This window comes from Anser cygnoides, chromosome Z (genome assembly GCF_040182565.1).
Source record: "Anser cygnoides isolate HZ-2024a breed goose chromosome Z, Taihu_goose_T2T_genome, whole genome shotgun sequence".
NCBI lineage: Eukaryota > Metazoa > Chordata > Aves > Anseriformes > Anatidae > Anser > Anser cygnoides.
Genome location: NC_089912.1, coordinates 81,689,393 through 81,702,126, shown reverse-complemented (window position 1 = coordinate 81,702,126; position 12,734 = coordinate 81,689,393). Strand labels below are relative to the sequence as shown.

Here is a 12,734-nt window from a genome sequence, read left to right as displayed (position 1 = left end):
TTTAGAAAACTCTGGTTTATGTTTTGCGAGTTCCAGAAAGGCCGTGGAAACCTAAGTGCAGTAATATCAATGAAATATAGTTAGAGCATTAAAACAATAGCATTGAAATACCTTATTTATTAGGAGGAAGAATTTTAGCCAAAAAAATAGATATCAAATCATCCTTGATTGTGAAGAACCAGGACTGTATAGCACCAGCCAGCCCAAACACATTTCATACAACGGCTTTCTGAAGCTTCCAACAATAGTTAGTCTGAAACTTGATAAGATAATCTATCTCTATGGTTCTGTTGATGGGGTGTGGGGAAAACAAGGCACCTGATGTCCCTGATAATAATACTGCCGTTATATGCAATGTTACTGTGACAATTGTCTCATCCAGGGTATAATCTCGAGCTATTCTCTTTACATTTCTGTCTTCTTCTCCACAAATAAAATCTGCAGGTCAAAACCATGAAGTTTTCACTCATTATTACTGAGACCTACTCATGAAAGACTCTCATGGGAGTTGGCTGGATTTTCACCGGAGTAAGAATTTACTTCTGTAAGTGACAGTGTTGTACTCAGGAATTTTATCTCAACAGGACAATGAAGAATTCTGCAACTTATGAAAAGTACAAATGTGCACAGCAGTAACAAAGGTCTGGGTAGCTCTGAACTAAAATGGTTCACGCGTACCATGCCACATCACATCAGTCACTGTAGATAAGGAGATGAGTTAAAAATGGTTGGTGGTATAACTACAAGTATTGGAGGCTTATTAGTGTTCTGGAAACTTAAGTGAGGAAGTTATTCAGCTAATGAAAATCCAAAAACATCACAGAAAGTGAAGCATATTTTGGAGAAATACTGTAAAAACATCTAGGAGATGCAAAACATTTTAAACATTTGTAAAAAATAGCAAATGATGCTGTGGAGACCATTGAGCACACCCCACAAAAACCCACATATTCCTCTTTTATAGGGAAACTCTAGTGGTCTCTACATGAGCGAAGTGTCAGAACTTGCCCATCTGCCTGTACATTTAAATGATCTATTGAATTCTCTGAAATCAGTTTTGGAAAAATTTTTCTCATTCTTTGCCCTTCTTACCCAAAAGGAAAACCTAACACTGACTGAGCATACTGGGTCAACAGTTATGAGTAAATAGGAATCTTTATTAGCTATTGACTTTTCACTAATAGTCTTAGGACAATATCCTTGAAGCCCATTTACTGCACTGTCCTGCTAGTAGTTAGAACAGTATGTGTTAATGCGTAGATATATATTAGCAAACTGTACAAAAAATAATTTGCAAAAGATTAAAGCAAAACACAGTTTAAATTATATATATATATATATATAAACATATTATGTCCTTTCAGTTGCTGAAGATGTAATGTTTTGCATGCAAAATAATGTTGCTTATTACAATCTAATTTTCAATTAAGCATTGCATTTCCTTTCAGATACCACACTTCGTCATTCCAACAAGTCAAATACATCACAATTCGTTATGTCTTGTAACTTTTTCTAGCTGAAGTGATAGTAATAATCTTTAATTAATGGAACTGTGTGCTTTTGACTATTGTGAATGAGATACAAATGGAAAAGATGGTGAAAAAGGTAAATACAGGTGGAGGGTAATGGTCTCCCTAACTGTGCAAATTATCAAAGAAAACAAAGAGAGATACTGTTTCAATCCAGAAGCCTACACTCATATTCACACATTACAGAAGTGTGCAAAACAATCATTCTACAAAAAAAAAGAAAAAAGCCACAAATCATTACTACAAACATACCTTTTTAAGGAGGATGGACTAGAGGCATGTAGATTGTGACAGCGCACAAAATGGCAGCTATGGTGCAATACCCAGGAAATGAAATGTTACCGAGTTTCTTAAGAGCAAAAGCAACTTTATGCATGCAGAAGAGAACCCAGCCTCCACTGTCGGAATAACCACAATGAATAAGTTAAAGCACACCACAGCATTTCAGATTAAGGAAGTGAGTAGTGGCGGGAGGCCCTGACACACAGGAAGTAAACGCTTACATCTAGTGTTTTTCATTTTTCACAATCACTGGTGCATAGAGACTTTTTCTGCTACTACTTATTGATACCAAAGTTCTTTTTTTTTTTTTTTTTTTTTTTTTTTTTTTTTTTTTATGGCATAGCATGTTTGCAGAATCCTCATCGTCCTGAAAGGCAATTAAGAAGATCTGGTATTTTTTCCCTTTGTCATAAGGGCAATGTCATATGGTCCGATTTTGGGGGAGGGGAAGAGGATTAACTGTGGAAGGCTGAATTTGGAGCCATATAACCATTGACTCAGTTAGGTCTATGCCAATCAGGACACACTTTGGCATTTCTCACTTAGCACGCTTACTCAATATCACTGAAAGGCAGGCTGGCATGCTGTCTCTGCTGCTAGCTCTGGGAACTATGAAATAAGCCATGCTAGTAGAGCCTCCACCTTTCTGTTTTTTTCTTGTTGATCTCCTTTTGTAAAACATCTGTGGCCACCACACAATGCATTTCATTGGTTGTGGAGTTGAACATTTCTGGCAAGGCAAGGCAAGGCTGTTATATATTCCAACACTAACTATTTAACTTTGATTCTCAGTAGTATGTAGAACGACTGTCTATTTCAGGCTCCAAGGACCATTCCTAGTTCTTTCAAGTGTGTAATATCCTCAACATACCAGGGAGCATTTTTAACAGCTTGAGGCAGAAGACAGGTGAAGTAAAGATGGCTTAAGATACCAAACTTGTACATAGAAGACAAACCCAGAACTTACCAGATGAAGAGTAGAAAAGCCAGGTGTGCTTAAACTTCGTTGACAGAACTGCGCAAAGCCTGGTTGGAGAGTAAATTGCTTTCTTATTTCTGCAGAGGAGTACCTTTAATTAAGCAGAGAAAACCCTTATAATTACAGTTATACACATACATATGTCAAATCCTAGACCTCATCCAATCTAGCCTTATGTCCCAGTGTTTAGAAACATATTTTGATTATGTTCTAGACTCCTCTTGTTTTGTAATTCATACAGATCTCCAACAAACATTTGCAGTCCTAAGTAATTAATATTCTGACACTCTTTCAACACATTTATATCCTTATGTATCCTTGCAACTGGGAAGGATTACGCAAGAAAGAATTACCTTGCCCTTAAATGAAGTATGACTGCAACCTGTGGCAGTGATACCTGCAGATTTGTTTCTGTAAAAAAGAATTAAAGAATAATAGAGCAAAGAAAGAAGAATGAACATCAGAGAGGAATATATTTTAAAGAACTAGTAATTGACCAATGGATAAAATCAAAGTAGGACTGCTCATTGAACAGTGTAAGCACAGATTTATGCTAATAGCGTAGTCTGTTCTGAACAACACAAGAGAAACCCAAGCATGAATTTAAAAAACAGTCTGAACTGTGTCAGATGAACATTTGAGGAAAAGAGAACTTTAGTGCTAATTAGTTGATTTCAATGGGAACAAAAAGGCCAGTACTGACTTCTTTGGAAATCCCAGAGTGATAATACAGTTGCATGTACCCAGAGTGCAAAACAGAGCAGCTTGCTCATTCTTCAAGGAAATAAATCAATAAATATGTAATATTATTTAAGACTAATCAAACATGAAGTGATAACAAAACATTTACAATATATTACTCCATGAATATTCAGGACAAGATTTTCAAAAGAAGAAGAGGCAATTAAGCAGATTCCAAATCTGAACAAAAGCCTTCTGGCAGCCAGCCCACCAGGACAACCAACACTGAGACAGGAAAACACAGAGGCAAGAAGACCTTCTCTTCTATATGAGACTCTCTTCCAACTCCAGCGAGCATTGGTAGGTGTCTTCAAACTACCAGATGCCACAGTCTCCTTATTTCCTGTGCACCTTCTTTCCGTGACTGCTTGACCTATTCTGCCACATGTAGTTTCTGGCTACTGCTGTTGTTCACACGTATGACAAAAAACAAATTCTGCTGAATGCAGTTCTACTCTTGTTAAGGGACAGGCATCTCACAAAAGGTATTCAAATTTTTGGCCTTATTTCCAAAGTATAGATGTATAAGATGCATAACTAAGAGTAGGTGCTTGGAGGTCAAGGCCTGGCATGAACGGGACATGACTATACTCTAAAGGCAGCAGTAACTGCAGACAGAGCAAAGCCAGAGTTACAGAGAAAGAAAAGGAATCCATTTGGAAGAGAAATTCCTTGTCAATACTGATATCCCAAATCTCAGGAAGTACAAAATGTGTTTTTTTTTTTTTTTTTAAAGGTGACTCAATATTTATATAAGAAAGAAGCCATGGAGGGAGAGTAAGGAAGTCTGCAGATTTCCTCATTATTATTGCCCTATTTTGAAAAGCAAACCTGTTTGTATATCAAGGTGGTTTTTTTTTTTTTTCATCTTCCCACTACAGACAATCTCTAATCATGAATGTATGTAACAAAGCATGAAATACACCCCAGATTATTAAAAATTATGATTTTCCTTTGAACAGAGTAAGTCAGTTTCTATCCCGTGCGGAAATACCTGTTACTGATGTAAATAAAAGTCTAGGAGCAGATGTATTCATAAACCTGTGTTACAGTGTATTGCAGAAGCTGCTGCTAGGGAAAAAAAAAAAAAAAGTAAAAATTACACCAGATATGGGGTCATTTTTGAAAAGGAAATGGTATGAACTTTCATCCACAAAAGAGGAAGCATGCATGTGGACATGGGGGCTAATTTGCTGTCTGGTAAAAGCCTGTGCAAACCCAGCTAACTGAGAGGAAACAAGTTTCTCAAAATTAGTTCCAGAGGCTCCCCAGTATGCAAAAGAAAGAATTTGCAAAATAAATTGCTTCAACTGAAGAATAAGCCCATAATCTATGAAGGTGAATTTCAAAAGGTTTAAGAGTAGTTTAATTGATTGATTTCACATTTTTCTTATCTCTGAAGGAAGAATGAGAAGAAATAGAGTTATAGTTACAGAAGACAGCAGGTTGGTTTGAACTGACTCAGAAATGATTGGCAGGATCTAATGGGAATAAGTAGAGGAAAGACACAGCTGCTAAGAGCCATCAAACCCAAAGTACAAGTCAGCTACCCAACATGGAGAAAAGGTGGGTGCTACAGTCAGAGATTGTCATGGAGAGTTTTGAAAACCTGAGTACCAAGCTGGGAACAGATGGCCATTCCAGAAGCCCTTCATGATTATTTGAGTTCTCCGTTTTCTGGGAGGACTCAAACAATCACGAATCAGTCAGCTTGTCTCTGACACTCAAAAAGATAGCAAAGTAAATTACTGGGCAATCAACTGATGACCAGCTGGAACTGGTCCAGGTCCCAAACTATAACCTCCAATTGAAGCACAGGCCATGAAATCAATTTTAATCATTAATCACCATAACAATGCCTGTTTATTATTAGCCTGATGATGAATTGCACAGTGAGCAACTAAAAGTTGTTTAGTACCCCAAGGTCTGAAAAGTTTGTGACTTATTGGTATAGAAAAGAAAAATTAGATAATGATGATTATGGATTTATCAAATGACAGTCACATAAAGATTTATAATACTTTTCTCTGAGAGTTAGCTGGTTTCAGTAAGGCTCTTGTTAGTATCCCTCACAGCATTCCCTTAAGCAAATTAAAGAGAGAATGTGTAGATGGAATCAACGCAACTGCTTCCAAACTTGGTTAAAAACAAACAAAAACAAACAAACAAAAACAAACAAACAAAAAATATCCCCACACTTATGCAAGGTGTAGTCATCAAAAGTTTAGAGGAAGATTGTGAACAGATTTCAAAAAATGTACTGTAAGTGTGTAAAGTAATTTGTCTTCAGCCTAGCTCCAGCCTAGCATTTTATTTAAGAACACTGATGATGGTATAGATGACATAGTAATGAAATTTGTGGATGACATCAGACTGGAAGAAATTGTGAGTACTGAAAAAGAGGGCTATACTTAACATGATCTCACATTTAGAAACTGTCTAAATCAGCACAATTAAATTCAATAAAAATAAATGTAAAACCCTAAATGTAGGAAGAAGAAAGCCCATCAAACGCAGAAATACAAAAAGGGAGATGCACTGTCTAAATAAATAACCACGCTGCAGACAATCTGAGAGAGAAGACCAGGCCACTTATTAACAGAGTACTATAAGTGCAGAAAAAAGGGGAAGTTATTTCTATCTATTTAAGCCAATGACAGTGTTAAAGCTGATGTACACGCTAAGAATACCACAGAGGAATATGCAATCACAGTGAAAAGGCTCCAAAGGAAAGCAGTGAGAATACTCGACATTTTGATCCACCTGGTAAGACTGAAAAAAGTGGTGTCCAGATTCCAAAAGAGATGAGTGAGGGGAGACAGAGCAGTTGTCCCCAACTACGTTAAAGATAGCAAACCATAAAGAAAACAGTGAGCAATTCATGTCCATAAATGGAAAAAAGCAATCTTCTTAAACTAAAATACAAAATATTTAATAAGCAATTGGGAAAAATGTTCCCACTTTGAAGGCAATGGGACACTGGAAGAAGCTATCTGGTGATGCCACAGTGATGAGAGCACACCAGCACTGTAGTGAATACTACCAAGAACTAACAAGAGGCAACAGCTGGGCAGCTGCAAGCCTTTCACAGAGCAGAAGTGGCACCAGCAGCATTAACAGCTGCTGCAGCTCTAACAGCTCTACAGAACTATCATTTTGGTACCAGTCCCCCTGCCCCCCCCCCCCCCCCTTTCTTTTTTTTTTTTAGGAGAAAGCTGCCTGAAAAATAAAAATGTAGATTTGGAGGAGTTTTTTTTTCCACAACAGTCACGGTGGAATTCACAGTTAGTCAGTGTTCCCATGTTATGTTGCAAGACAGTATAAACCTAGAGAAAGATGGGAGATGATTGCAGCCTAAGGCTTTCCTGGGTTTTTTAGATCCTTGGTTGCTCCACAGTGTTGGAGCAAAATAATGTCAGTTGGAATTCATTGCTTCACTCTGTATTGATGTGGCCCTTCATGAATGATGATGCAGTATTCCTTGGTGCAAATCTTGAAAAAGCTGGAGCTCTCCAGACTTTCTGAACCACCCAAATATGACACAAGATAGCCAAAAAAATATACCAGTGCTGTTCTGCTTAATCAGAATTTTGACAGCATCTGCGTCACTCATTGATACAATCCTCCAGCAATTCTCCTGAATTGCTGAAAAAAAGTTGAAACATTCAACTTTTCATTGCAAAAATACTATCCAATGCAAAGTGTATAGTTTGTATAATATATTAAACCAATACTGCAACTGATGTAACAGACTGTATCTGTGGGTTTTAAAAATTAAATCTAACTCGTAGGTCAAATTCTGAGGTGTGTCTCAGTAGAGAGCTCATTGCAGGTTTGGGGACCTGGAAATTTGGGGTAGTGCTTGGGCCTAGATGAGGTATCGGGAAAGGAAGGTAACATTGTCATTTACTTTCTCTCTCTAACATGTAATACTGTAGTTGAACACGGGTAAGTTCTATAATTAAAGTGATATGAATATACATAATGCAAGGAGCTAGTTCTGTAATTCTTTGAAACATGTTTAAAAGAAGAGACAATAAGGATTTTGCTAGTACAGATATCATACGAAATCTTGAACACAGAACGAGGGATTTACAGAGAAAAGAAAACATAAAGAGAATAGTTGTAAAGATCATCTATTTATTGGAAAACAGAAGGTACGTAATAGGAAAAAAAAATCTTAAAAGTATGCTTCATACACCTACCAATCCAGTTATCCAAATAAAATTAAACATTATGTACTAGATTGGGGTATGAAAAGAAAATTTTAACACCCTGACAATCTCTTTCAGCAGATTCTGAGGAATAGTGAGTTGCCTTCTGCAAGAGCTGCCTACATAATATGACATCAAGAAAAGATGAAAAAAAATGAAATAAAAAGGGACTATAAGAACAACATCCAAGGATGGAGAAACATTTGCATGTAAATGTATATAGATGGGAGAATCATGAAGTAAAACAGTGAAAAGTTTGGCTTAACAGGTAAAATATTAATCCTTAGCTACCCTGAGAAGTAATCCCTTCCATCTGTTGCCGGTGCAGAAGCTTCTCAGCTAGCTTTTGTTCTTTTTCTGAGCCTTCAACATGCAACTTCTCTAGTTACAACTGAAAAACACAGAACCAAAAATTCTAGAAGAGAAAAAGCTATCAAATACCTACCCCTCTCCTCCACTCCCACACACAAACACACAGATTTTTGGGCAGCAATCCAGATCTTTAACTAGCAAATATGGGAATCTTGCTTAGAAGTTCTTCTCTTGCTGCCAGTGGAACTGCCTGTTCTTCTTTTAAGTTTATAATTAGTCCTTAAGGCACCAGAGGCCAGCTTTGTTACTCACTGTTTACAGCAGTGGCTGATCTGAACTAGCAGCTAATTGGCGACTCAGGTAGGCTGTGCATCCTTTGGCACACTCCTTCTTAGGGGTCTACCACATTACGTCGTATCAACTAAGGCAATAACAATCCTATTCAATTTGGCTGAAATTTAACCACAATCTTCTCAAAAAAGATGGTGCAGGAACGAAGAGAGAAGTCTTGGAGGGGAAATTGACTTCATTACACTGGCAGCTTGTTACACAGAAAAACAGGCAAGAGGTCACTTTTTATTTTTGTCCCAGGTCATGTATGCCATTCATTCAGTGAAGATTTTTCACTGCAGCTTGGCTTTGCTGTTTCTCCCTCAGGAAGAGACATAAGCTTACAAGTAATAGTACTAATACTACTACTAATAAATATTCTCTAATCCTAGCAGTGGAGGAAAAGGACAACCATACTTTCTTGCCATGCAAAGAAACAGAAGACTTAGGATGTGGCCCTGATGAACCATGCTTTTATGGGCTTTTTAATCACCGTGTTCTGTGGATAATATGCAAAATATAACATTTGAGAAGAGGTTGTACATTGTTGACTGGTTGCCTATTGCAATTGGAGTGTTTCTAGGTGTGTTTCATGTGACAGTATACTGGTACCTCCTGGAAAGCAAGGTATATAAATCAATCTTACCTGTCATTTTAGTGTAGGCTTAAACTGATCATGAGAGTTTATATACTCAATACAAAGTTTCTAATGAATATTTCACATGATGCTAATTAGCAATGCTAACAGAAGATAAATTTGTGTGGAAACTTTTTTTTTTTAAAGTACCCATTGGCTTAAAATCTTACAGCATGCTGCATTATATACACAAATCTTTCATTCTGAAGTGATTAAACTCAATTTATCTAAGGATAATTTTCCATGGTTGTCTCAAGAGAACTTTCTGTGTGAGCTAAAGCTCACATTAGGGCCTCCTTAAATAGTCATTTCAACCGAGAGGGCTGAAGAACATCGTTCTAACAAATGTCCCCTGATCTCTACAGAAGACTCTATCGGTATTCCCGGGCAATACTTTGTGGCTGTGCTTAGTTCTTTGTTTGTTTGTTCCTTGCTAAACTGTTTAAATGGCTTCCAAAATCCCGGATCATCTACAACAAAAAGGGCAATTTCAAAAGCATTAGTGATCACATGTGCTAGCTTTTATACTGTGACTGAAATGTAATAGAGCGGCATCAGCATGTCCTTCTGGATTTTTGTTTGGTCTGCACAGTTCTACCAATTCGAAACAAGTTGATTATGGCATAAATGTAAGGATTTATCTTTCAGCTCATGCATATCACCTGAGCTTCACAAAGACTTCATTACAAAAGTGCTACTGTAATACTGATAATTTTTTAAAAACCCATAATTATGCTTTGTTTCCACTTTCCTCCTAAACAACAATTATTAATAGTAAATGAAAGAAAGTCAGACATTAAAGATAATTATAAAGAGCACTTTAAAGTTATTCTTGGGGAAATTTTCATTTTTTCTATGACAAGGCTGGTTATTTTGTCACTTCTTTTCTTTCCAAGATCAAGGTTGTTATTTTTATCAAGAAGGAAAGAATGTGTATTTTGTATTTTTCATGACTGGCTTCAAATCAAATTCACTACATATTCCAGATGAGTCTTTCACACTGTAATAATGTAATTATTTCACAAGCCAATGGAGGAGATAATGAAAACAACACAGAATTGGAAAAAAAAAAAAGAGTTAATATTTTGGCCCCTCATTTCCTAAGCATACTGATTTGTAGAGGTTCAGTGTGACCTTTCTGTGGGTGACCTTTCATTTGTTTCATGAGGAAGCAGCAGAGCCCTGCTGTGATGTTGCTAATGGCATAATGTAGGACTTATGCTGATATTGTTAGACTGGCATCTTCAACTCCTCTCCTTGTGGCCTGTGCTACCACAACTCACTCTGGAAGATGCTGCTTGGTCTTACTGTAGATGTAAGTTCTTTACGACACAGTATTGATGGGAATCTCATAATGCTGATGATTATCTAACTTCTGCCTCTCAAATATGCCTAAAAGCAGTGACTGATGTTGGAGCTGGCACTGGGATAACACATAAAAACATACAAATCTTGCCCCACCAAGCTAACACACTAGATCAGTAACAAAAATAAAATCCTTGAGTGGTTTTTTTTTTCCCAGTTATTTCTTAGAATAATATATATTTTTTTCTTTACAGCTTTAAATTTAAAGGAAAAAATAATGATCTTCTACTAGGTCTTTGTACCTGAAAGACTTGGCACAATTTCACGTACATGGGGAGGTACTGCCATTTTTAGAACAGAGAATTTTGATTTCAACAGAATGCAGAGCAATAACTAAGATACATGTGAAAGCTGGATCTTCTGCTCACACTCTTATAAATAAAAAAGCCCAAAGAATTTTGCACATTAACAATGATGTTGTTAAAAATAATATATTTTTGTATCTGTTGGCTATTGCTAGAGGTACAAATTCTGTAGAAATTATGCTATACACATACACACACACATTGGGATGATGCATCATGAAAACTGCATTTCAATTTTTAATTCATCTGTAAAATGTCAAGCTTGGGAAAAGCTTAAATATTATTCTAACAGTGTTCTGGACATGAGATTTTGTTATAATGATTGTAAAGCTCAGCTCATGTGACTACTGAAATAAAATATACTCTTGCCAAATCCAGATTGCTTGACTTTACGGAAAAATAATACTGAGACCAGGCTTGCTAACTCTTTTATAAAAAATCTCCAGGTCATTATTATCAGAGTTAGGTAACTGCATGACTTATCACATGCAAGTATTGCTCTATGAAGGTCAATAGAAAAAATGCTGTTGAAGTTTTTGTTTTTTGGTGAATTTGGCTAAACAGCTGGTTTAGTCCTAGATCTATTCTGCTGTAACTGCATTCTTGGTGGCAAACATTTAGGACGGGTATGGTATCTAGTAAGCACTTTTCAGAGGGTAGAATTTACCTGCTGCTACAAACAACAATATAGTTCCGTCTGTTTTGTTTTGTTTTGTTTTTTTAAAAAAAAGGTAATCAAGTTAGAATAGAAATAAAGACAACAATGCTCAACTATGCTCATGTACAATAGTTTTAATGACCATAAAACCTAAAATAGGTTTTATGATTTTTTTTTTTAATGAAATACAACATTAAATATTCCTCTTTGCTGAAAATCATGTCTGAAAATTCAAAATGCCTGGAAAGGTAAAATAAGGAATGCTTATATGTGGAAACTGGTGGATGTAAAGATGTTTCTCTTTTGCAACTTCACTTTTTTTTTTTGTGTGTGTAAACTTAGCATTTCCTGTGCCACAAAAACAGAACCTCATCACAGACTGCAGCTTAGACTTCCCAATGCATGTAAATGTTTGAAGTCTGAGAGTGACATAAGATTTTTGAAATGGATTCTAAATGCAGCTTTTGTGCAGAGCCTAAAGTCCATTTCTTGCTCATCTTCCAGAGATAAACCAAAACCCACAGTATTCTAATCATGCAGCACAGATTATCATGTCTGGCTTAGTGACTGCACAGATATATGTGCAGTATAAATCCAGTCTTCAACAACTGTTATAGAAAATAGCTGTATTTTAAAGACAATTTGAATAGCCAGTCAGATGAAGAGATTACCTTCCAGCTAACACCTGTCAATAACATCTGTCTCCACAGTAACAACAGTATTCTGCTTGTGTGGCCAAATGTTCTCTAAAGGCTTTGTTTCTACAGAGGCTGTTTGCTGATAAGTGGCTGCTGTTACCTTGGTTCTATAAGAGGCAGACCACTCCAGAAAAGGTAATCATAAAATTTAGGGTAAACAGTACAAAAGTAAATCACTGCAAATAACCAAGGTCATCAGCATCCTCGAAAAGTAGGAGGATGGCATTTTCTTACTCTTTCTATTCTACTTCCTAAAAGTTACTTTTTTTTTTTTTTTTTTTTTAGGCAGGAAATGTTGTAGTCTTTTGCACAGATTACCATAAGAAAGGTCTGTAGGTCTGTGCATTTATTCTTTGTAATGGACAACAGGATGTCAAATCTAATAAGAGTGTTCTGAATAATCTTATCTTTGAAAAAATGAATGGATACTTATAGACATTTATCTCAGCACTATGAATTTATATCCTATGGCATAATCTTGGTATATAACGTTGATTACTTTGTAAACTCATTCCTGTAACTGATTTACAATCCGCCTCTGTCAGAACCAGCGTTCACAGTTCCCACCAGGATCAAGAACTTCTAAAGGATTCACATGGTGTTGCATGGGCACATGTGTTTTTGCAAATTGCTTGCTTTTCATTAACTCTGTGCTTGTACAAAATATGACAGCTTGCAATCTAA

General features: G+C 36.5%; 1 protein-coding gene across 5 annotated transcripts in view; it reads right to left on the bottom strand.

The window, feature by feature from the left end:
• DOCK8 (dedicator of cytokinesis 8) overlaps positions 1 to 12,734 on the bottom strand; it is a 95,484-nt gene that overhangs the window by 75,616 nt on the left and 7,134 nt on the right. For 4 of the 5 annotated variants that reach the window (XM_048051712.2, XM_048051710.2, XM_048051709.2 and 1 more), the window contains exon 2: positions 2,779 to 2,881. In XM_048051712.2, coding sequence (XP_047907669.1) covers positions 2,779 to 2,881 — 103 coding nt within the window. Of the gene's footprint in view, positions 1 to 1,781; positions 2,720 to 2,778; positions 2,882 to 12,734 lie in introns of those variants that run through there. The other variant, XM_048051711.2, reaches the window with a different exon arrangement.